Source organism: Hypomesus nipponensis, chromosome 16 (assembly GCF_054491055.1).
Source record: "Hypomesus nipponensis isolate SF chromosome 16, ASM5449105v1, whole genome shotgun sequence".
In the NCBI taxonomy this organism is placed as follows: Eukaryota; Metazoa; Chordata; class Actinopteri; order Osmeriformes; family Osmeridae; genus Hypomesus; species Hypomesus nipponensis.
The window spans coordinates 11,307,877-11,333,416 of NC_140376.1; the positions used below are offsets into that span (position 1 = coordinate 11,307,877).

General features: G+C 41.2%; 2 protein-coding genes, 2 long non-coding RNA genes and 1 pseudogene across 6 annotated transcripts in view; 2 read left to right on the top strand and 3 right to left on the bottom strand.

Annotated features, from left to right (window-relative positions):
* Positions 1-8,924, bottom strand: part of LOC146254875 (cilia- and flagella-associated protein 70-like) — a 37,209-nt gene extending 28,285 nt beyond the window's left edge. Inside the window, exons 1-6 of the mRNA XM_084675467.1 lie at positions 8,910-8,924; positions 8,704-8,835; positions 8,427-8,639; positions 8,107-8,240; positions 7,889-8,004; positions 7,407-7,592 (exon numbers count right to left, since the gene is read on the bottom strand). Of these exons, the coding sequence (XP_084531593.1) occupies positions 7,407-7,592; positions 7,889-8,004; positions 8,107-8,240; positions 8,427-8,639; positions 8,704-8,835; positions 8,910-8,924 (796 nt within the window). The remainder of the gene's footprint in view (positions 1-7,406; positions 7,593-7,888; positions 8,005-8,106; positions 8,241-8,426; positions 8,640-8,703; positions 8,836-8,909) is intronic.
* Positions 1,477-6,365, bottom strand: LOC146254876 (uncharacterized; annotated as a pseudogene). The gene is made up of 6 exons (XR_014731453.1): positions 5,937-6,365; positions 5,429-5,528; positions 4,947-5,284; positions 3,332-3,475; positions 2,836-3,073; positions 1,477-2,475 (listed from the first exon to the last, which is right to left on the bottom strand). The product of XR_014731453.1 is annotated as an uncharacterized LOC146254876 (transcript).
* LOC146254877 (cilia- and flagella-associated protein 70-like) lies at positions 8,704-15,676 on the bottom strand. Its single transcript, XM_084675736.1, has 15 exons — positions 15,521-15,676; positions 14,625-14,811; positions 14,346-14,435; positions 14,167-14,252; positions 12,866-13,039; positions 12,541-12,723; positions 12,221-12,315; positions 11,973-12,075; positions 11,407-11,544; positions 10,612-10,770; positions 9,886-9,960; positions 9,697-9,788; positions 9,447-9,506; positions 9,078-9,272; positions 8,704-8,835 (listed from the first exon to the last, which is right to left on the bottom strand). Exons 1-14 carry the CDS (start codon positions 15,581-15,583, stop codon positions 9,080-9,082), a joined length of 1,698 nt encoding a protein of 565 aa, XP_084531862.1. The 5' UTR covers positions 15,584-15,676; the 3' UTR covers positions 8,704-8,835; positions 9,078-9,079.
* LOC146254878 (uncharacterized) lies at positions 9,513-15,600 on the top strand. The gene is made up of 4 exons (XR_014731456.1): positions 9,513-10,543; positions 11,990-12,105; positions 13,968-14,459; positions 14,713-15,600. It is a non-coding gene; the product is annotated as an uncharacterized LOC146254878 (long non-coding RNA).
* A 7,598-nt stretch (positions 15,677-23,274) lies between the features above and the next one.
* On the top strand, positions 23,275-25,070 carry LOC146254879 (uncharacterized). Of its 2 annotated transcripts, none has more exons than XR_014731454.1 (4): positions 23,275-23,335; positions 23,605-23,782; positions 23,876-23,978; positions 24,170-25,070. It is a non-coding gene; the product is annotated as an uncharacterized LOC146254879 (long non-coding RNA). The 2 variants fall into 2 exon arrangements; XR_014731455.1 differs by having other exon boundaries at positions 23,594-23,782; positions 24,170-25,068.
* The last annotated feature ends 470 nt before the right edge of the window (positions 25,071-25,540 follow it).

Sequence of the window (25,540 nt, forward strand, 5' to 3'; positions counted from 1 at the left end):
GGGGTCCTGACAACAAGAAATATAACTTCAGAGTGTCAGCTTTCAGTCCATTTACATGCATGTACTCCAAATGGTTTAAGAACAGCAGTCAATTTACTTTGGGTATGCTGTTTGAGCGTTTTTGGGAAAATTAAACAGGATCCAGAAGGGGTTAAGTTATTTTTGTTAGCAAGTACCCGTGTAATAAGCGGAATAATGTATAGAACGCCTGTCATTATCGGGAAAATAAGCCCCTTCAGGGCGAAACAAAATGTTGTTCGCCCTGTCGGGTCTACTATACATTATCCCTTACAAAAGAAACGTTCTAATTTCCTGCGCTTTCAAACAATCAGTGGAGTGTGGATAGCAACGGCAGCTAGCTTGCCTCTAGCAAACTGCTTTTGAATTAGCCATGTCCCCCTAAATTAATATCAAACTTATTTACGTTTTGTGGGGCTTATTTTCAGTTAGCAGATGGTACTATTTGAATCGCAATTCCATCTGAAATACTGCCAGTGACAATGTTGTTACAGTAGCTTGTTTTAAAGGGGGTTCCTTGTTTCAAAGGGTGTTCTTAATGAATTATGCAATATGAGTAGGCTAAATGCATGTAAATATCAATAGAAGGGAAAACGGACCCACCTGCAACTGATGCAAGCAAGCACACCCTACAATTTCCCCAGAAATTGTACCCTCTAGTTATCAATTGGAGTATTAATGGAAAAGACTAAAAAGCTACTTGAGAAAGAAGCAGACAGAAGGGTTGAATTATGTATTTGAAGTTTATACTGTCAAACTGACTGAAGAACAAACGAAGATAGCGTGGCTCATTGGCTGGTCAATTCCCATGATGCAAGGCGGTCAATAGTGTTAAAATTTGCTGATAAGTTTGCCGTTTGTTCGAAATACAAATGTAACTTCATGAATTTTGTTTTTTAAATGTGTCTGCTTAGAATGTAGTGTTTTGTGGTTGTCATTGTAGTGTCACTGCAGTGTAACTTTGCCCCCGTTCTGCCAAGTGACGCAAAATCAGAGGCGTTTGAGGGGCCCCTGAACATTTTAATATATTAGTAAGTCATAGTAAAATTATTTAGTTTACTTCTTGAAGTACTTGAAAGTGCACTTTAAAGTACTGCAAAGTTTACTTTGAGGCACTTTCAGGAAGTATACTTGAACTGTATAATGAACTGAAAGTGCACTACACAGGTTACTATAGAGTATTCCAAAGTATACTGTGAAGTACTTCAGGAAGTATACTTGATGAACTGAAAGTGCACTACACAGGCTACTTTACAGTATTCAAAAGTAAACCTTGAAATACACTATAAGTGCACTTTAAAGTGTACTCAGGGTTCTTGTAGGTTTCAGTAAGTCAAATTTAAGACCTTTTTAAGACCATAAAGATTGAAATTTAAGACCTACACGACGCATGACCAAATAAATAATCAAATCAAAGAGATTCTGAAAAAATCATTTAATATCATTTTATAAGAGTGTGTATGAGTGCGTGTGTGTGTGAGAGAGATATGTATGTCAATGTCACAACTTGAGGGACAGTGAATCAACCTTGTATGACTTAAAACCTTTCTGTATCTTTACTTTTAGTCATTTTTTACATTTAGTGTCTTAACATGCATTTATATGTTACTTTCCAACTATCCATGTTACTGCTATTTTGTCTTATTATTAGACTCCTTATTATGTAATGATATATATGTTCAAATGTCCCTTCAATATGGACTGCTTTGGCTATACTGCTCAACCCAAACTGTTATGCAAATGAAACATTCTGAACTTTACTGAACTGCGAGAGAAAGGAAAAGAGAAAGAGAGATTACATATGCTTAAGTTCCTCTCCTTTAGCACCAATCTCAGCCTCAATGTTTTTGAGTTCAGCCATTTTGTCTTTGTACGCCCTTCTGAGGGCATTTGACTTGGATAGGAGCTGGGCCATCTTTGAGCCAGCCTTTCCCTCGGCTTCCTCGGCAAGCATGTCTGCCTCCCTGGCAAGACAGTCGGACACCTCCTTTAAACTGGTCTTTTTCTTTTTTAGTTGCTCTAAACCCTCATCTGCCAGCTTTCTCTTCAGGCTCTACATTTCCGATTCTTTCTTGGTACGCTCCTGATCAAGAAAGATGCGGTACCTTGAGCGGGCTGCACCCACACATGTTAGGAGCTATCTGGTGATGGGAACCTTTGTCACACCCCCATGCATCTCTACATGGTCGCAGATCAGCCTATTTGTGACGATGGTCTCCTCATGCATGTTTTCGATCTCCACCTCCTTGTTAACAGAAAATCCCCTTTCAACGGAGGCCTGCCCATGTGAAAGAAGGAGCAACCTCTGGCAAAAATCCCAAGCAGCAGGATAGGGACGGCTTAACCTCTCATGCAGGAAGGTGTCTAGTCGGTTCTCAAATGGCTGGCAGTTGAGAAGTTCTTCGTTCCTTGCCTGAACAGACAGGAAAGACTCAAACTGTTGGACAATGGTATACCCTAAAACAAAATGAGTGATAAAAGAAAAGTCAAATATGCATATATAGATAAATCACAGCACTCAAGACCTAAACCGACTCTTCACCTATGTAATGTTTTCAATAACAAAAAAAGCCTGTGTGAAATACATATGAGCCACTGCACACAGAACAGGTGCTGGACCATTAGAAGAGGGAATAACAAAAGCAAGATGTCCATGCTAAGCCAATACCCTGATAGGAAAAGAGAAAAGGGCCAAATGGGGGACCAAATGTCTGCAACATAGAGCGAATGCTCGAAACAGTCTTATACAAATTCAGAGTATAGTTGAGCATGGTACTCAAAACTTTGGTTCATAACCCCTTCCAAATATATTCCTACCAGCAGATACACCTCCTGTCAGCTGCTTGTCCTTCAGAAATGTCTGTATGAGACGTTTCATTTGAGTCTTGCTTTTGTCTGGGTCCCTGAACATGAGAGACGGGTCCAGACACTCCATCTGCCTAACTGTGGCATATTTCAAGGGGCTCTTCTCCTGAACTTTCCTCACAATGTTTGAGAGTCCCTCCATGCAATCCCTCCTAAACTCAAGGACCCTTAGCTCTGAACTTTTACTGTTCTGGACAAGGGAATGTGCAATAAAAAAATACGTCAGTAGTATTAAAACAATTTTAAATTAAAAAGTACACATGACTGGGCATAAAGAGACTTCATGCAATGAGGTAATATGACTTCTTAGTGTATTAGCTTAATGGCAAAATTCCTTCCTGTTGCACACTTTACAGCTGACATGTTTGGAGTATGTTAAACGAAATGATATTTGCTGCCTGCATATTGATCATTATTTCCAAAAGCTTAAGAAGAATCATGACAATACCTTGAGAGCTTCCTCAGCACCCAAGCCGATGTCAACCTTCTGTGGGAAGAGGAGCAAGTTCTTGTCAGACAGGTCCAGTGTGGTAAGCTGAAGGGCAGTGATGTCTTGCAGGACCGGCCTTTTAACAAAGCGCCTCAGTAGACTCTGTCAGCAGACAAATTAAGTAACAAAAACAATAACTGAATTGAAAGGGTTTATATATTTATCCAAGTGTTGCTGTACTGTCCAAATTACGGAAATTGTGTAGTAAGTTATACTGTTTGTTGTTGGTTGTACCACATCATAAGGTTACTGTGTTTCTTTTGAGGCAAGAATGTTGTAGCACGTTGCTTCTAGCTATTGTATAATTGTCGGAGCTAGGGATGGAGATTTGAACTGATTTCACTATTCGAATAGTATCCGAAATTATATTCGAATATCCGGATAATCTATTTTATTAATGTGGTTCCGTTATGTAATTAGCCTGACGTGACGCAAAGCATACAGTAAACACATGAACCACCACACATTCTGGCAATAATTGGGACTGTTAAACTATTAGATTAAATAAGGGCTGAATAAAGAAAACAAATGAAAGATCAATTTATTAACATGACGAAAAGACAATGAACTTGAAAAAACGCTGTGTCTTCAGACATAGGCTCTTAATTTGGCGGAAAAGCGATTAGCCTATCATTATGTGAAATAAAAAGTAGGCTACATTGGACTAAATTAAACACATTGGGTAGGCTATCCTCCATAAAAACGAAAGACACACAGAGAAATATTGCATATTAACTTGGATATTAACTTGGAACCGGAATCCTATAGGATACGGTGCGCCACCACACATTGCGAACATAAACAGCCGATTACGCTAGCTCTACATGGCTACTGGTAAGAAAATAAATAAGCCACAACTGCATTAGCCATACGCATTTTTATTCAGGAGCATTAGCATGTAAACATGCTCAGGGGAGAGGCTATAGTACGGAGTCGATTTACGAGCAGGCCGGCGTAGAAAAGACTGCAGGAACTGAGGTTGTTGCGTGGTACTGCTTAGCCAGGACACTAAGCTTCTTGTAGCGCCAAATGAAATGAAAGGAGACTCGCAGCAGAACGCAGGCGTAGCCTACCTTTTTTGATGGTTTTCATCATTTTCTAACGTCACAACTATTAGAATTCACAACATGACACGACGGTTTTTCAATAAAACCTTTTTTTTTATCAAACTATGCTCATAAGTATTCGAAAAAAGTATTCGAATACTAACTTACTTTAGGATATCCGGATATTCGATTAACCACGCCCATCCCTAGTCGGAGCCTCGCATTACCCGTGTTTTCTATTGTTTAGAACGTCAAATATAAGCGGAGATTGCTTTGTAAGCCTTATGTTGTTTTGCATATTGCGTAACATTGTTTATCATTTTGTATAACACTGCATTTAATTTGATCATTTACTGATTCATGCCTATATGTGTTTCAGAACCACACACATCGATATGTACATCTGTTAGTCAATAAGACCCATAAAAGGAACATCTTGTTGCATTCTAATCGATGCCCCCTGGTGGCCACAACCCTTTGAAGACCAACAAATTATACAGTCCTTTTAAAACCACCAAAACCATTACCTTGAGCAACTCAGCCAAGTCTTTGCCAAAGAAAGGCATCACAGGTTCGTCTGTTTGGTACTTCCTCATGAATGGATCAAAGGTCCTGGCCACTGTCATGAAGAAGTGCATCCTTGTGATGGTTAAAGGATCGTTGTGGCCTGCTTCAATGGTGTCAAATGATGCCGTCTTGGGGTTTGGCAGCTCTTTTCTGTGCACAGCATCCAGGTATAGCTGGAGAGATGGCCAGACCGCCAGAGCCCTCTCGATAACCCGAAGGTTTTCCAGCAACCGATGGCCGCAGAATGGCCGAGGGAACACTGTGGACTTGGTGACTCTTACGTAGTCCTCCCTCCTCGCTGGAACATGGTGGAATAATGTGTGCATTGCCTTTAGTAGCTTGTCCACATGCCACATCGAAAAGCCAGCCTTGAAGGCATTATGCAGTGTGTGGAGCCCACAGCTGCCAACGGACACCAGTTGTGCACCCCCGTAGTTCTCACCATGGTCAAGCTGGAGGAGCTCTAAAAACTTAAAGTTAACATTAGGCCCATCCATGGAGACTGACATCAGCCTGCTGCAGTCTAATTGATTCAAAGACTCCTTATGTATTGAAAATAAGGAGAAATAAAGACAGATATACATCATTAAAGCAATGGCGCGCACACACACACACATACACAGTCATTGTACATTTAATTATCTCCATGTTTGACTACAAGCCTTACTTTATGTATCACTGTAGGTCTGTAGAACTATGACTGCTAATGTGGCCTAAACTGTATGTGAACCTACATTCCCTCTCTCGATTGCCAAATTTTTGTTTGAGACAATAAAGGTTCATCTAAACTGATAAAATAAATTAAACCATATACAATGTTAGGTTACTTTTTCTATGTAGGCTACAGCTTCAAATGTGTAGACACTAGACAGACATCGCTTTCTACATGTATTGTTTCCTTAGTCTCAAAATTGATGAGTAAAAGAATAGCCCATTCAACTTTCACTTACTTTGACATGTTTCAGTAGGTCCCGCGCTGTCCCATGTCCCATGAACTGTGAACCCAGGTACCTCGACTTTGCAATGCCATTGTTCCAGAAACAAACGTGGACGTCAAGTTGCTTGGTCTTGGTGGTCTGGTTAAGACTTTCGTCGAACATTACGACATACGGCCCGGTTATGGAACAAATCAATTCCCTCTTTATGAACTCCCCCAATCCAAATCTTGCCACATAAGCGATCTTGTTGGGCCCGCAAGAGAACGTCTTCGCGATTAACGAATCAGGGAACATCACTCGGAAAAAGATCGCCAATCTCACTGTTGCTATTAAATGAGTGATGTTTAGTCACCGTGTGCAGTATCCACAGCACCTCGGCTTTCGACGTGTCAGTCGATCCAAAAGTAGCCCGAAGGTCGTTCGAGGGAGCTGCGATATTGCGCTGGAGACCGGAGGGGCCCGGTATTGAGGAGGAAGACGACAGGGAAGGCAGGGGTGAGGCACAAAACTCACTAATTGGTTGTGTCCGCTGAAGGCATTTTATGGCTACTTTGTGTTTCTCCGCTTTTGCGTGTGACTCCAGAGCCTTCACACACAGAGTCCCTAATTTAATATTTTTTAGACATAGTTTACAGTGAGCCTCGTACCTGGAGCTGGGTACCACTACTACCCAACAGCGGAAATCGATGTGCTCTAGCCATGACTCTTTGAAACTACACTTTCCCATTTTTCTCACATAACCAAACTTTTCAAACTCTGAGGAGACGCAAACGTATTTCGCAGGCAAGTATTGCAATGCATTCATCAAAGGATTTGTAGCTCTATCACCACGTACGTACCATCACCAATATCAACCGAAAGAACTACAACAGACCGAACCAACATTCTCAGGGCAGCGTTGTAGCAAAGACTCTAGAGCTCCGCTATGTATTTTATGACTCAATTTTTGTTTGCTACTTTGTAATAACTTTCTGCGGCTGTTTCTGGAAATAAGCGAGAGAAACCCATTTTTAAGACCTGACTAAATTAAATTTAAGACCTTGGATGAAAATATGGCAGTTTTTAAGACGTTTTAAGGCCTTGAATTTAAAGTTCCGAATTTAAGGCTTTTTAAGACCCCGTGTACTAAATTACCTAAAAGGTGGGCCAATTCAGTTTACTCCTTACAAAAATAGTATATAAATAAGTACACTGCTAGCATACTTTAAGTAACATGATAATAGTATACTTTTTATACTAAGTATACTTACAAAAAAAACTTGAAGTATATTTCTTTTTTGTAAGGGGTCGCGAAAATGTTTGAACGTTTTTTTTAAAAAGCGTTTCAAAGTTCGATTAGACGATTTTCAGACGTTTTAGTCGAGTCTTGGTCGACCAAAGAAAATCTTAGTCAGGGACAGCCCTATCAGAAGTGCATAGTTCTACAGTAACTTCTACAGTTCTGAATGCTCATCTCTGCCTCTGTCTTTTTCTTTAGCTCACCTGTCCTGTTGGTCCTTGGGGACTCTGGCACAGGCTGCTCTGGTTCCTCCTCCCCGACAGGCCCTGCCTCTCCAGTGTCTGGTCTGCAGGGTGGAGTCACCACCAGGCAGGCACGCTGCTGCTTGCTGGCCTCTAGGAAGGCCATCTCCGCCTGGATGGGGTTGTCCTGGCTCAGGTAGAACAAGCCTGGACACACACACACACACAAACCACAAACCAGTCAAGCAAAGATTTTTAATAACTCTAAAGATTAAAAAAAGGTTCCAAAAAGGTGTCATGTGGAGTCTCAGGTAGAACAAATTGGTTCTAGCTGGTTGATTAAATAGTTACAGTATTTATGTACGTGGAACCATAGGGTTTTATGAACAATCGTTATGATTTTAGTGTTCACACAATAATTCTCCCTCTTCTTTTTAAGAGTGGATGCTTCACAGAGTTGTGTGTTTGTCCTTCACAGAGGATGCGTGCATGTGTGCTCTCACCAAACAGGGTCCAGGCCGCCACACTGGTGGGGTCGACGCACGTGGCTCTCTCAAAGAAGATCTCTGCCTCCTCGTGGCGCTCACCCATCTCTGCCAGGACCCCACACATCATCAAGCTGCAGGGTGGAAATACTGTTAGCCAATACCAGATGGGTGAACATTCCCAGCTCCGCAGCAGTGGCAGCATTGCTAAAGCCATAGGCCTCCACTCTGCTCACCTGGGCAGGTGTGCCTGCTCTATGGACACAGCGTAGTGGAAGCACTCCTCAGCCTTCAGGTAGTCAGCACTCAGCATGTAGAATGCCCCGTAGTCGAACCAGTGGGATGGGTTATTGCGCTCTCGAGTCAGCTGCTGTACAGTCAGCAAAACACCCAGAAGACAACATCATTCGGGTGAGAAAATGGCAGAAAATGCCCACTGATACACCGGTAGGTTCACTGAGGGACATAATGGTGAATAAACCCATGTGGTATTATGCTGAATAGGTTTGAAGAGGGTGTTGGCAGCGTGTTCATGCCAGGGTCAGTGGTAGTGCACCTCCTGGTAGTACTGAGAAGCCAACTGGTAGTCTCCGCTCAGCTGAGCCTCCCTGGCAAAGTGCCTCAGCTGGGCACAGTCTAGCAGCGGGCGAGGCTGGCTCTCCTGGGCATCCACTGATAGGGTCTGGAGAGGGGGAAACAAGAGTGCAAGAAAAGTGAGAGAGAAAGAACTTGATGGATTACAAACATGACGTGGCACAAGGCTGGTTTGCTACTGTCACTGTGGACAAATCTCCAGACACATCTAAGTGGTGACAGTGGTAGGTGTGTTTTGCCTTGTTGAGAGCCACATGCATCTCATCCACCAGGAACACATGAAGCTGGCTGAGGAATGCCTGGAGCTGCTCAGGGTCAGTGAAGGCCTCAGTTCTCAGCATCTTCTCCCGTACGATCTTCACCACTGAGTACTGAGAAACACACACGGACACACAAACAGTAAGAGCAAAAGGAGAAAACGCTTCCACTATGTTTCTTTCATTACATAAATATTTTTCATGATGAAACCTTTCTAAACAAATGAACAAACAAGTAAACATAAGTCAACAAAACTTTTTAAACATAAGTCTATAATTAAACCCTGCGTTTTAAAGGTGGCTTAGAAAGACCAAAAGAGCGAAAAAACTAACAAAAATATCCCCATATCTCTCACCTTCATCTGCTCTTTGAAAGCAAAGAACTTCCCAGAGTAGTTGAGCTCTCCCAGGAGCTGAGTCTTGCGCTCTTCCTGTTCATTTGGATCCAGTGGCTCGCCTCCGGGCAGGAAGGCAGGTCCAAACAGCTGCTTGTACTGCTCCAGAACCTGGCCCGCCACACTGGCAATCTGGCTGTGGTAACCCTGGATGGCCTAAGACACAACTGCAGTCAGAACTCGTCATTCCTGCACACCAGCAGGGGGAAGTCGGAAGAAGTAGTGGCTGGCAAATGGCCACAAGGTGTTGTCGACAGAAAAGTGAATGGACAAGTGTGCTAACGTCATGGTGATCGGATTGTGTTATTGTGAAGTGTGTGTTGTGATTACTCTCTCTGCTCCAGCAGGTCTGCGAGACAGGGGGGTCTGGGAGGAAGCAGCTCCTTCACCCTGTCAATAGACAGACTGAAACATTTTGTCTCTCTTTTGACTATTCCTCACTTTTTTAGGCTTTTTTCCATACTTATAGTTACTGTTCTGAGTACAGTAACGAGGCAGTTCCAATCAAATGATAAACACATATGACCTCTTACACCCCTCAATCCTTTAAATCTCAGACGGTACAGTCACAGTACTGTACCTTTGAGCTAACTCCTCAGGTGGTCTCTTGGGCACCAAGGGCTTCTCCAGAGCTATTTCGATGATTATGTAGGTTCTGGAGTCTGCATACATCTGCCACATAGATCGAGGAGTGTGGAGGGTTCTGAGATACTGAAACTTGACCTTTAGTGAGATCCTTCTCAGTGACAGTGGCTTTGATCCCACTCACCTGGCCCTCCACGTTGACCTGTGGCTCCACCTCGGTCACACTCTCAGCTGTAATAGGCTTCACCGTAGCCCCTGGCTGATATCACAACACAGCACGCATCACTACAGTTTTATTTGGGAGATGTTGTGGGGGCGGGAGAGGGTGCACAGGGCTGATTTTTGCAGAATTTTTTCTATTTATTAGAGTGTGATCCTGGATTGTTGAAGACAGTTACAGGCAGTTGAATATACATTTGGGGAGCAGAAAAATCTGGCCTTTGATTCAATTCTATGATAAAACACAATTCAAAATAACAATTTCTTTTGCAGGTGCCTGTGGGCATGTGAGTCTACGCGTGTGGGAGTTTGTTATCTGTCTGGCAGCCGTCTGCCGTGTCAGATACTCAGTTGGTGGGGTGGCTGTGTGCTCCTCTCTCCCTCTGTCTGCAGCGCCTCCACAGGGAGCCGGTGAGGGGCAGATGAGCTAACGAGATGATTCACCATCCTCTGATGGAACCACAAGCTGCTGCTGTTACTGATAATTGCTTTGGGAAGCAGCTTCTGTATCGCGGAACCTGATTCCATCAGATGGGAAATCCGGCTCTGATCTAAGACAGACCACTGGCACAGGCGGCCTTTGTCGGCCCTGCCAGAGCCTACTTTGATAAGTGCTGTGCTATGTGAGTAACACTGTTACTAAGAGCAAGGGTTGCATTCAGGACTGCTTTCTTGGCAGCTGGCCTTTTACTTTTTTGGGAGATTCCTTGGTGTCCTTCCCGCCCTTGAGGCTGTCAAAGGTCTTGCTGGGGGCGGCCTTGCAGGACCCCATGGACGAAGGAGCTCGGCCTCTTCCCTGCGTGGTGGGGGCCCTGGCGCTCTCCTTCAGAACGCTGACATTGCGCTTAGCCTTTGAAACACACAAGGTCACATAGGTGATAACTGGGAAAACAGTGTGAGGGGGCGCTCCATGTTGCCAAGGAAACAGCCTGCCAAGGAGCTAAGAGGCATTTTTTGGAGATAGTTAGAGCATCAGAGCACTTATGACGGATTTCAGCGAGGTTGAGGTCAAGAGACTGAAAAAACTGATTATGATCAAAGTGCTGGAACGACACAGGGAACAAAATACTCTCAAGAGACCAGAGCCCACAGTACGGTGGAAACAACTGCGATAAATGGACCCATGAGATAGTTGTACATTGCGGTTTATTTAGTTATATTACTATATTTCTGTATAAGATGTTTTATGAACAATGTCTAAAATGTTTATTTTGAGAGCAATTCAAAGTTGTAATGTAGCAATTTAAAAAAGAAAAAAACTTTTTTTTTAAGATTTATGAATCAAATATCCTCAAAAACACCCTTAAACAAACTCGGACAGAACCGAACTAACATGCTCCTCTGACTCAGAACTTCTGCCCCTCTTCCTCTCCATACCTGCTGTACTGTCCTGTCACAGTAACAGCACCCTTACAACGTTCCGTCTTGAAGTGATTTCATCCGTGTCTGCCTGCAAGCTTGCTTTTCCTTGTTTGTCTGCCCTCACCTTAGCTAGCAGCTCAGAGTCGTAGAAGGGGTAGAGACGGTATGCTCCTCGGATACGTCTCGCCCCGGGATACAAAAGAGGGGCCATGTCGACGTAAGCCACACCGTGGAAGGAGATCTGGGACTCGTCCTCAGCTTGCTAACACACAAACACAGAGGCGGCTATTGAATTTTATTCTTGTAAATACACAACAGAGGACACAGATCATACTGCTATGCCTAGCACCACACTATCTGAGACCACCTGGACTCATCTAAGCAGTCTCTTGTTACCAACTTCTGAGATGTGCAGAAACAGTAATCAGAGCAGTCTTAGGTTTTGATGATCCTATACAGACAGACTCATCAGATCCAGTTAAGAGTAAATTTGTTAAGATCATCTCTGACGCTCTGTGATGCTGAATTATACTCTCTGAGACTCTATGATGCTCTGTGATGCTGAATTATGCTCTGTGAAGCTCTGGGATGCTCTATGATGATCTGTGAGGCTCTGTGATGCTGAATGATGCTGTGTGAGGCTAAATGATGCTCTGTAATCTTGGTGGCTTTTTGCTTGTGACATCTCACCGTTGCTGGTTTCCCAGGTTTTCCTCCCTTCGGGGCTCCAGCCTGCATGGACCTCATGACCTCCACCGGCCACAGTCGACTCTTCCCTATCCTACGGGTTAAGCTGAGCAAGGCAGGAAGGAGAAGAGTGTTGGTGAGATGAAGGATAGCCACACTTTATTTTTATATATTTTGCATATGTCGAAAGCAGGGATCTCAATGGAGTTTAGCTGATCTCAACAGGGTGGAGCTGCTGAAGTCCATCTCACCAGACAGCACCCCCTGCATCCAGGAAGCAGCGTCGCTCCGTGTCCCAGCTTACTCTCTTTTTGTTAGTCTCAGCGTCAATACGGAAATCTCTATCCTAGGAAAAACAAGGACAGTGATAAAGAAAAGGGATTAATTGACTATAGATTGTAATGTTTCACTTGCCCAACCCTATAAATGCTTGTAATACATATAATTTATTTGAAGGGTCTCTGAATTATTAGTATGAGATGTTTTAGATTTTTAGGAGGAACACTATTGGTAAAATGTATTTCCTTTTATATGGCTCTAGGTAACACCTCGGTTATGTAGGTTAGAGTACCTCTATGCTGGTCAGGTCTCCATCCTCCAGCTCGAGGGGGTCTCCCTCAATGGACAATGCTGGAATGAACTGAGCTCCAGGTGCCAGCAGGGGCCCTAGAGGCCATTTCCTGGGCCTGCCTACAGTTTCTCTCTCTCCACCTACTTTCAGTAACCCGTTGGAAAACCACAATGTTTCCTCTTTCTGTGAAGAAACAAAAGATATGTGCACACATGGTATTTAAATCATATTTCAAGTTAAAAAGCACCATTGTAGTCTGAACAGTAGTTTACTATGTTGATAGGAGCTTCATCATTGAATAAAGATAACATAATGTCTCTCTTACCTCGGCTGTGAGGGGTATCTGCAGTGCAGCCACATAGTCGGACCCCAAGGCAGGGTTCCATACTTCTGGGATGGAGTAGGCTGTCTCCACCGTCACCTTCAACAGGTTGGATTCTGACAGTTGGACAACAGAGAGCAGAGGCTCTGGCACACTGATGATCACATCTAAAGATGCCTGGGTACCAAGCAGAAAGGGGCAGAGAAATCAAAGACAAGCTCTTGTACAGAAAAGATACATTCATAATAATCATTCATTGTGTCCTGTTGTGATTATACACAACACATCCTCTAGAATTGCTGGGTTTGAGGTTTAGAAGTTTGATGTTAAAGTTTCAGAATCAGACAACTTAATGGATCCCAGCATTATTATAGGCATGCAGTTAAATGTCAAAGGCACAGATTAACATACATAGGTCAATACATTATACATAAAAACTAAAGCATAAATAATAATAAAAATACAAAACATATAAATAAAGCATTGTTAAATAATTGAGTTTAAAAGAATGTAACAGGCCTGACTAATGACTAAAGTCAGCGTTTAAAAGCCTGACAGTGGAAGGAATTAATTTTTTAATTCTTAATTAATTAAAGGAATTAATTTTAGTGCAGTGGTTTGTTTTCCTAAGGGCACCAGCCAGAAGGTGAATTCACTGTACAGAACATGGTGAGGTGGCTGATAACTATTTTTGCTTTCTGGGCCACCTGTTTCTCCCAGGGAGCCCAAGTCTCTTTGCTGGGTTCCAGATATCGTGTAGCAGGCTTTCACAATAGCATTTAGGCTCTGCTTGTCCTTAACAGGCAACACATTTAACCGGCAAATACATGTGCTGTGATGAGAATGTGAAAATACTTTAAAACATTGATAAAAAATTACATAAAATAGTATCAAAGCACAGACACTAATAGTTCTGCATTAAGTGAATTATTTGCGGTGTACGTTTAACAACCGACTCTGTTTGAATCCAGATACTTATATGTTGAGTCCAGACACTTACATGTGTTGACAATTTGAACGTCTTTTCCATGTATAATGCTGACTATTGGTTTGTTACTATTCTGCCTGAAATCAATCATTAAGTCTTTCGTTTTGATACATCAAGGTCTAGGAATTTATCATCACACCATCTGACAAAGGCAGGTCAATCACAACAATGATCTGACTGACCGCCACGAGCCCAGAAGAAAAGACAAAAGGTTGTCTCTGTAATGGTAATGTAATGAATTTTCACTTCCTATACAGACCAAATGGTATGGCAGGCCGAAGTGTGTGTGTGTGTGTGTGTGTGTGGAGGGGGGTACCTTACTGCTGCCTTCCTGGCAGGCAGCCTCGGCAGATGAACCAGGGGTGGGATGGAGTACCACAGTGGATGAGAGGCTGCACTGACCTTAAGAAGGGGAGAGGACAGCATGTCAGAATAAATGCACAATCAAGTCTTCTGGGAAGATGTGCCTGGAATAGAGACTTATTCTCTTCTCACCATGCAAAAGAGGCAGCAGATCGACAACAGCTTGACCTACGACTGCAGTCTTCTCTTTCTTTTCCTTGGGAAGGATCTCAATCACTGTCACTGCAGCACCCATGAGAGAGAAAGGTATGTGTGTATGTGTGTCAGAGAATGGTGAAATGTATATATATATATATATATATATATATATCTCGAATGTCATACTACTGTACTATCACTATTTTACATTACAAGTTTTTTTACAGCTAATTACTGTACAATCAATAGCCAGGACAATAACAGTTAGCTCACGTATGACTGGTTTATGTGCAACATCATCCAATGTGTCTGCAGCGTCTGAACACTCAAAGCTGCAGGTAAAGTTGTAATTTACTCCCAGGTCCACGGATGCATCAAGCTTCTGGGAATCCCCCAGGACTCGGCCATTGAATTCTGCCCGGACAAAGTTGAGGAAAGACTCGTTGGGCTTGTTGCCCTTCTGCGAAAGAAACATTTAATCAGTTGACTCTAGGAAACACAATCGTTTCCAGTACTTTTAGCTAAACTAGCTGTAGAATTGTAATTGTCAAATAAATATTGACAATAATTAACTTTAATTTGTTTCAGCATTATTTAAGCATTTCATCGTAAATTTAACTATATATGTATTCATTAGCATTACATTTGATCATGATTAATATATTTGTATAATAAGTTTAGGCCCTTATAAAATAAAATCCAAACGTTTGACACTAAAATGAAATAAACACGTTACTGTACCTGTGGGCGTCGCAAGACTGTAATAATGTGACCAATCATTTAGTTATTTTTAGTCATTGGTTTGGACCTGGACACTAAAAGCAGTTCCTCCTCCGGTTAGAAGTTTGAGCTCAAGTACAGTACAGTACTGTACAGTACACTTGAAGCTAAGAAACTACTGTAAGCTAGCTGGCAAATGTTTAACGATGCATTAAAAACTAAACAAATAATAACTAACGTACACAAACACAAATAAGGTTAGAGCTATATTATTTTTGTTTTCAGATTTGTTATTTTGCCAGAAGTTTCTTGCTATTGTAGGCTAACAGTGGACTGCACAGTAGGCCTACTACTGTAGTCAGGCAGTTGACACTCAGTTACTAGTACACAAACATGTAGCTACTGTAATTCCCAGCCCTTCTGTGCTGGTAATGCCATGGATGCCTTACCAGATTATTCCCACGCAAAACTGTAATTTGCACAGCTATTGCTTTGTCTACAAATGGCTCCATGTTAAATTATGAACTCCACAAATATGTCAGTTGTCAAGAAATTGTTTGAATGGAAAGTCAGTTACACAGCCAGGCAGAAACATCAGCGTCTTGTTTCCATAGCAACGAAGCTGAATATCGCGAGAGCGAGACACATAATCGGGATACATCGGGAACACTGACCTACATTTACAACTTTAAATAATCATATTCTACTGTAAAGAAAAGAAAGAACTAAATATTTAATGGACCAGCACATTGGGTACGTTGTCAGAATATGTGACCCCACTGTAACTGCTTAATAAAGGAGTTAAACTTCAAAATATTGTTTGGGGTAGTTATGTCATCCCTTCACTGGACGTAAGTTTTCTTATTTGGAGTCATCACAGAACCAAAACTTCAGAGAGGTCACCATATATTATAAGATAATATACATAATATATATTTCTTTACAGTAGAATATGATTATTTAAAGTTGTATAGGTCTAGTATAAGGTTTTAGGTAGGTTATTACAAATGTAACTTGTGCATGCAGTCACAAAGAAATACATGTTTAGAAACATTTCAGAAAAAATGTAAGCCTACCTTAATATATGTTATTTACTTTCAGATAAACATATGTTAGGCTACTATGCCTGAGGTAGTTAACATGGTCACCAGCGGTTTACTCTTTGTCCTTAGTAAGCAATAACAAACCGCGAAAAATCATACATCTTGCACCTGTGGATGTAATGTATATTAATCAGTCATAAGCTTCGACTTAATGCAGCGCTGGCAGCGCCGACCATAGATATATTGAGGCTAGATGTCTTGTCCGCGTTGCCGGCCAACGGAGTCAATAGTATGAACCTGCAGAGCCGGAGACCCCGGAGGCCCCGGAGAGCCGGAGAGCTGCAGTTTCAGGACCGCAGTTTCAGGACCGCAGTTCAAGGACCCTGAAATCGCCACCTAGCGAATTGAAAGGCAGTGTCACTAGATCGCAACAAGATATTTGAATAGTTTGCGAGGCAAGACACAAGGAAAACTCATGTGATGATATTTGATGACACAATTATATAGAAAGGTATAATATTTGTAAATATGTTCTAATAATATAGAAAGCTATAATATTTTAAAACATGTTCGAATAATAAATATTGGATAATTAAATAAATTAAAATCACATAACATTTGAAAAAATGTGCATATTTCATAGATGTCAAGATCCAGTGTAATTTGATCAAATTAAGTAAGCAAATTAAGGAGGATAAAATAGTCTAAAGAAAAGGTGGAAAATATATCAATGTGATAAAATGAAGTAGGACTAAGCAAATTAAGGAAGTTAAAATGCCTAAAGAAAAGGTGGAAAATATATCAATGTAGACAGATGTCTGATGTCTGGAGTGGCCTTTAAAGTTTTCTGGGACTACAGAGAACCAATGTACACCCTGCAACGTGAGCCTTAAGGATTGTGGCACCTTTGCAGATACTCTGAACTCGTTCTAGAGGGCTTACTTTCACCAAATAGCCAAAGTCAACAAAGCATTATGTCCTGATAACATCAGTAATAACAAGCTCCTGGAGACCTGCTACAAACAACTGGTCCTGTCTTCTGTGAACTGTTCAACTGGTCCATGGAGGGGCTGGAACACACAGTTCCAGCTCTTTGAAAGACCTCTGCCATCTGCCTTGTTCCAAAGAAGCGCAGACCCAGCCTTCCCAATTACTTCCAACATGTAGCTCTTACATCAGTGGTGATGAAGAGTTTTGAATGTCTGATACTTTTGTAACTACAAGAGACAATCCAGAACCTGGCAGATCAACTCCAGTTTGCCTACATGAAGTGTATAAGTCTCGATGATGCTGCCCTTACTTTCCTGCATCATGCACTCCCATCTGGAAAAACTAAGAGCACATGCCAGGCTTGTGTTTGTGGAATATCTCTAGTGCCTTTAACAGAATGTAACCACATCTGTTGGGAATACAACTACTAAACATGAGTAAATCCTTGATTCATACTGCAGATAATTAAATTCCACACACACACAGGGTTCTGTCAAAATACTTATGCAATGTACGTATTCTGTGATTCGTTTCATTATTTTATTTTATGGTCTATTATACATAAATATCAAAGTTATCTGAGGAAATACAAGTTTAACTCTAATCTGTTATACTTTAATTTATTTAATGTCATCATCACAAAAAAAACGTTCTTTGAGTAATGTGTGATGGTGATGCTGCGGAGGATCCACCGCTTCCTTCTCTGCTGCTGGTGGTGAAAATCTATGGTGGATGGGCTGCATGAGGATGCTTCCTTTGGTGTGGATGGGCATGCTTGATGATGTTTTGTATTGGACATGACTCAAAACATTGATCACATCAGTGGATCAGATCATCTTTCATATTCCAGTAAATACTGCACATGCCTGTGTGCATGCTACATTTTGGATGAGTCTGACACCACAAAGTTCTGGAAAAGTGAAGTTCTATTCTATTCGCTATGGCTTTTGCAGTCACTCAATCTCAACCACAAATGCGTAATGTTAGAGAGGCAAGACACAAGGTTGACTCTCAGGGCAGATTCAAGATATACATTGTTTATTTTGAATAATTGTCAAACAATGACAATCACCCCTCCATATCACTCCATCTAGACCTCCATACATCTTCATTCTTCAATGACAGATAAAAGCAAGAAAAAGAAATATAAAAAAACATTATGAATATTTGAATTTTCCTGACCTTTCGATATTCAAACCCCATATTGTGATGTCGGTAACAGCACTACTTGCTAGTTGAATGGTCTCCTTCAGTGCGCAATTGTTTAGATATCCCCCAATCAAACTCCTCCACTTCACTGAAATAGTACAGACAATATTACTTCTACGTAAGCAAAAATATTAGTTACCCTAACAAAGTAGTGTACATTAATTAGCATTACTTAAGTGGTTGAAAATAAAGGTATTAATAGTAGATTATAAAGTTGTATGGCATTGTGCAGAAAATGTACATTCTCTACTTACATTGACATTTATTCATTTAGCAGATGCTTTTATCCAAAGCGACTTCCAAGAGAGAGCTTTACAAAGTGCATAGGTCACTGATAATAACAACAAGATAGCCCCATAGCATTTGTGGGCAGCCAAAAACATATTGTGAACAACCAAAAAATAAGTGCTAAAGGGAAGAAACCATAAAAGCATATAGTTAAGCAAGTTACAATTAAACAACATGAATCTCTAAGTACAAGTGTACCTGTAGGAAAGCAATAAAAATAGGATTAACTAAAATAGAATACAACAGTTTAAATCAGCTACCACTAACCAACAAGAGCAACAGTCTAAGCAAGTCATTCAGATCATGAGGAAACTAGCATTGGGTTGAGCAAACCATTCCAATGGTAAATCAGCTACCACTAACCAACAAGAGATTTACCATTCCAATGGTAAATCAGCTACCAGTAACCAACAAGGGCAACAGTCTAAGCATGTCATTCAGATCCTTGAGGAAACTAGCATTGGGTTGAGCATTCCATTCCAACTTATCTCCAATGATAAACTGGTCCAGAGATGAAGACCTTTTCTGCATCTTGCAGGGACAGATTCCTCAGCATACTCAGGCCGTAGCCTATATGATGGCCTACAAAAATTATATGGTTAATTTTTAAGACAGTAGGTTGCAGATTTCATTTAGCTGACAGATCGAATCGCCTTGCTTTTAACCTATCCTTTTTGGAAGTTTTATTAATGTGCTGGCTTTATCATAAGACACCTACAGTAAAACCTATTTTTTTACCGAAGCATTTAAGTAATTTTTATCTCAGAAGTGTTTTACTACTTCTATTGGTTATATTATTGTTGCTATTTTAATTATGACTTTAATCACTTGTATTATTGTTTTTATTGATTTTATGTAAAGCACCTTGAGCTACCATTCTTGTATGAAATGTGCTATATAAATAAAGTCTTACTTACTTACAGAAGTTGGGCTTGCCAAAATTGCACTATGGTTTCGATAAAACAAAACAAATAGTCTAAAAGTTTGTGTTTCATAAAATTATCATAAGTGAACAGATAGGCTAATTGTACCAGAATTGTTTTGAACGTTTAGCCAACTTCCCAGCTAACACATGACGTTGCGGCAACGTTGCCAGTAGGTGCATAGTTGGTAATCCCACAGTTCACCACGCTCGGGGGCGTTTCAAACAGATTCATTTCGAATGTAGTTCTCTAAAGTCACTGTTGTAGTTGTAATGGCCAAGTGTGCAGACTGGGTTTACGTACTCGCAACATCAATCAAAATACAACTTGTATACAAAATACAAAACTGTTTAATAGACTTACACTGACATGTGTATAAAACGTTTTATCATTTTACTCAAAGTCTCTGCTAATCTGTCGATACGATAGGGAGTTCCAGCCGGGCTAGCTAGCTAGCTACAGTAGTTACCACAGAACGAAGTTACGTAATGTCACTAGACTGAATTAGAAAGTACAATCACCAACAACTTCGGCAACCTTGTGCCATGCATTGTTTTTTTTTTTATTAACATCTCTGTACAAATACAGCCATGTATCTACAGGACTGGGTAAGCAGCCACTCAAACGATTAGTTTCTCCTCCACCTTGAAACCAGAGCCTGTTTAAGGAGAGCCTTGCCACTCCCTATTAAGCCCCATTGTACCGAATTTGGTTGCAGTTCCACCAGAGTTCCACTGGGAGTGATCTTGAGCGAGTGCATGTTGAATGAGAGTCTATGGAGCTAAACGGCTACATTTGTTTCTTTTGCCTGATTGTCGTTGAGAAATCTCCGATTTGATTGTAGTTTTTGCATGTTTGACATGGATTATAGGTTGAAAGTTGAATGAATGAGTACTTATGTCCTTTTGATTTCTTACAGGGTGAGTCGTTGTTGCCTATAACACGCTAGCATTCTGCTAATGTATGCTGATTGGTTAGTGAAGGACTGATACGACCAGAGCTCTTGCTTGATGGCATCCGAAGCGGAATCAGAATGTCAGAGCATTAGCAACATTAGCAACAACATTAGCAAGCCAAAACTCTTTCTAGCATGTGTATTGACAGGAAGAGCCTAACCTGTCAGCTGTGTTGTTGATGCCCTGAGAGAAAAAAGTAAGTGACCAGAGCTTGCCGTAACTCGATAGCTCTGGTCGTACGATGTGTATGACGTCAATTACATTTTCAAAAGCTTTTTAGAACAGAAAGGCGACTTTAAAAAAATCTAACAGCCAGCAGTGTGTATTTTTTTTGCCTCCCCTTTCGAATTCAGAATTCAAATTACTAGACAAAAAATTATATCCTGAGAAAAGTGGATTTTGAGGGGTATAGCTCCATAGACCTCCATTCATTCGTTGGCGCCCTCACATGGAACTTCAACCAGTTCAGAACCTGGAAGTTTCCCGAGAGTAGCAGTTCTCTCTATATTAGACATTCTCTGTTGAAACCTTGAAAGCTAGAAATGTTTGCATGGTTGCTACGTTACGAGAAACAAGAAAACACTCCGATTGGCCATCGCTAGCGAAAATCGCTCCTCATTTGCATAAAGTTTAGAAAATCTCAACTGTCGTGTCGCCTCGCTACCCACAATGCACCACGCAAGCGATTTGCCTGGCTCCATAGAAAATGAATGGAAAACATGTTGTCGCTCCAGTGTGAACTCACTGTTAGGCCTATATTAAAATATAAGCATTTCATTCTTTACATGTACAAAAGCAATCAATGTGTGATGTGTAACATGATTAAGCAAACATTCTTTGTCCAGCACACTAAAGCTGTATGACACACAATGCAAATTTGAGCTGCAATAATTTTGTAATACAAAATTGTTAAATGTGACCAAAAGGCAAGCGATTCTTAAGTTTTATTTCCAAAGACAAGTCATTACAGAATATTACAATTATTCCTTAGCAAACCTAGCTACCCCTCAGTCTGCCCCTGAGCAACAACTTTGCGCATGCCCATTTCCACGCATTTCTGAAACTTGGATTTCAGAAGTTTGCAGCCGTCTTGAACGCATGGATTTAAACTGGAAATCAGCTACTTCAGAGGTGAGTTTCTTTACAGAAATAGTTTTAAATATATAAACATATTTTCTGAAATTGGATGGAACATACTATTACATGTAAGTTTGAAATTTAGGCTATTAAGCCTGGTTGTCTGTTTCAGATTGACATTGTTTACGTTAGGATTTCGCTAGTTACTAGCTAGTAGTAAAGCTAGTATAATGTACTGTAGAGTTAAGGCTAAACCCTCCAGAAAGTTAAATACTGAAAATACAAAGTTTAGCGTCTCAAAAAATCAACCACAAAAAAATCAGTGAAAATAAACGTTCAGAACTGTTAGAAAACACCTTGTCCGAAAATAGTTTATTTAGCCCTGGATTTTCAGACTGTGGAGCTAGCTCGTGGCTGATCACGTTTTGACGTCGGTCATGGCATGATGCACAGCAATGGCGCCTATAAAAGTATCATGTCACTAATTCTTCCAATTTGTACATGACATCTGTTTTTGGATAAGTTTATTCGTTTTAACCTTAAGATGCGTGAGTTCTAAATATTTCCGACGCTTACACGAGTGAGTTTTTTCCAAAACGGCAGCTAGGTAGCTTTAATTAGCTTCCGTTACCTAGCAATCTAGCATAATACTCGTAGCAATGCTCCTACCTGCTAGTGTTACTTGTTCGCCTACTGATTGTAAATTTTGAAGCCATACTATAGCGTTTGTCACATTGTTTGTTTATCGGAAAATAGTCGGTTGTAATGTTCAGAATCACGTGTGACGCTACTGTGGGGCTCTGCTTTCGAACGATCACATGTGCAATGCTGATCCTTTTATATTTAAATCAAAATGCTAATACTATGTACTTAAACTACATTCCACTTTCATTTCTGTACAGAGTATCCTACCGCCGTCACACGGCCTAGCACTGTGTCCCTGGGAAATTATGGTAAAGTAATGAATGACCGTTTTTAACAGTGACAATAATTGTATGAACCATGTAGGGTTGGTAATGAATAATCGATGATTGATTATTGTTATTAAGAATTCATTAGAATAAAAATCCAAGCCTAATGAATAATCGTTATCGTATTGCCGCCCATTATGAAAACAACATCTTCCAATATTTTGCGCGAGCGCGACTTCCTACAGCAGACAAGCAAAGATGAAGTGGGCTCGGAGAAGTGCAGTGTGGGACCATTTCTCAAGGAAAGATAAAGTCTATTGCAGTTACTGTGACGCTGTATTTACTTAACATAGTTCCAACGTCTCCGCTAATATATAATTTAACAAATATAAATTCCAGCGGAGGTCTACAGCAGCAAACCATTCAGGCTACACTAGCTAGGAGGACGTGTGATGACAAGTGAGCTAACAAAAGTAGGCTAGACTGTAAGGTAGCTATAGCCTACATAGGCTTTGAGTACGGAGTGTGTTTCAACCAAAATCGTAGAACAAATGCCTCTACGCTCAATTGGATAGACCTACAACCAATCAGAGCAACGTATTTTGTTTGTTGAAAACAAATTCAACCCAAGGGCTCTTTCGTGACGTTGTTGATTATGTTACTGTTGATCATCTGTCCATCATTGTATAAAGTCAGCCCTGGCAATTTCATTGGTCCGTCCCGATTCTGGGTTTTCTGTAGTTGTCCCCAATACGAGACCCTCCAGACCCAACTTCCCGAACACATTTTTTTGTGGGCGGGAGAAGTTGGGCTGGCAGCCAGGCTAGGAGAACCCATATGGGGTCCAGGAAAACAGCTGGCAGCCAGGCAAGTGCAAATATAAGACACTCAAAGCTTCTCAATAGCATTGCCAACTCATTGTAAGGCATACTTAAGTTGTTCAGATCGTGGCAGCGGGATACATATTTGTCAAAACAACAAATGTTGTCTTACTAATGCTTTGTATACAACCACTCAAGGTAACATGTGTTATTTACATCAATGTTACAGCTAATCTAGAAGAACCACAGTGTATGCCAATCATGTTAACTCTTGTAAACTTGTTTTACTTGTCTTTACTGACAGACACATTACAGGTTATGTTCCAGAAGATGGAGACATTGGAGGAGAACCAGCGAGAGGCTCTCCTATTCAGGCGACAACAGGGCAAACACGCTGAAGAGGTGCCAGTGATGGACCTACAGGTGGCCCAAACACAGGCTGAACTCCAGGACCTTGAGGAGCGCCTTAAGGTGCTGGAGTTCCGAAAGAGTGGTAGGTGTTTTGAAATGCCGTGAACTATGGCTTACACGCGGCGTTCAACATTCAAATTGGTGCTAACAATAAGTTCATGACTTCTAATTACAGATGCTGTGATGAAGTGGAAGACGGGACTATGAGAGAAGGCTGTGGAGCTCCTCACAGCGTAGACACTCAAACAAGCCCCGGCAGCCCATTCAAAACAAGCCAGGTGAATGAATGATGATTGCAGCTTTCCAATCCAACCTTTCACATGGCTATGTGACCAAAAACTAGAATCCCATAATATATTTTTGATGATGTATATTATTCTAGATGTGATTTTTTTATGACTTGTATAGCCCCTTTCATATGTGCAATTATGTTGATAGGACACTAGCTTATTTTGTGCTTCATTGTCAGGGCCAATACACAGGACCTGTAGCGGGGACTGGCAGAAGATGTTCATTCACTGTTTGGCACTTTGTTTGAAATAAAATGACTGAATGTTACATGGAAATGCTGCCTTGTTTATGATTAGCTTGAGTTAGGCTACACACCACACAAACATAGTCCTCCTGAAGTTGGCTATGTAGCCTATTATACAAGAACAAGTAGTATTTGGGGCAAATGAGGTCTGCATATGAACTGCCCCAATATAAGCAATAGAATTGAGAAATATAGGTTAGTAATTAACGTCGCAGTTACGTACTAGCAACGTCACAAAATTACGTTGCTAGGAGGTCGCGGTTACGGACTGGCAACGTCACAAAACAACGTTGCTAGGAGGTTGCGGTTACGGACTGGCAACGTCACAAAACAACGTTGCTGGGAGGTCGCGGTTACGGACTTACAACGTCGGAAAATAACGTTACGACGACGCCGTGGTGACGGACTGGCAACGTCAGAAAGTTACGTTGCCAGGAGGTTGCGGTTACGGACTGGCAACGTCGGAAAATACTACTGGCGCCCCACAGATGCACGGTCCCGCAACGTCCCAAAGACGTTGCGGCAACGCATGTTGGCTTAACGAGTGACGTTGCGGCAACGTAACTGTGTTAGCTGGGTTAAATATGTTGAACAATACTTGATTTACATAAGCTACGTCGCACTACTGTTTCATTAAACAAATAAACAGAGTAACAATTTACAGTTCGTTTTTAAGAAAGCTATGTGTGCAGAGCTAGCTAGCTAGTGCTATAACTATGTTATATGTTAACGTCAGCTCTAGCTAATCAAGTAGTTTGATGTTGAAAACCACTCCAGTGTCTTGAAATGATTTTGACAGCAAAGTTGAAGTTAGCTAGCTAACGTTGTCCAATTCAAGACACCAGAATTGTTTTATACATAACCATACGCAATTCACATTAGCTACTTACACTCTGATTCTAGTCCATCTTGTTCTGAGCCGTAATCCTACAATATTCACTACTGCAGGAAAATATTATCTTGTTCCGGTCCATGTTTATCCCATTTGCTACGTGGCGCTGTCAGATAAAACGAGGGTCCTAGAACTGCGGTCCTGAAACTGCAGCTCTCCGGGGTCTCCGGCTCTGCAGGTACCCCCTACTCAACGGAGTCGAACATCCGCACATGGCGGCCATCTTGCTACAGTGAACTCGCTCACCCATAACATTGGGTTGGTGCTACATGTACTTTTTAAATAACCATAACTTGCTAAATTTTCAACCGATTTTAAAATGGGTTGGTTATTATCAACGTCAGAGATGTAGTTATGCCACTGCATACTTCTATTCTATTTTTTTTTATTATTACATAATTCCTGCCTACTGG

Excerpts from the sequence above, each read along its gene's own strand:
- LOC146254877 (XM_084675736.1), bottom strand. The coding sequence starts at position 15,583 with ATGGAGCCATTTGTAGACAAAGCAATAGCTGTGCAAATTACAGTTTTG. Across the intron at positions 14,436-14,624 it reads TGCACATAAACCAGTCATAC|TGACAGTGATTGAGATCCTT; the intron begins GTGAGCTAACTG and ends TGGGTGCTGCAG. Across the intron at positions 9,961-10,611 it reads CCAAGGAATCTCCCAAAAAA|CCAGGGGCTACGGTGAAGCC; the intron begins GTAAAAGGCCAG and ends TTGTGATATCAG.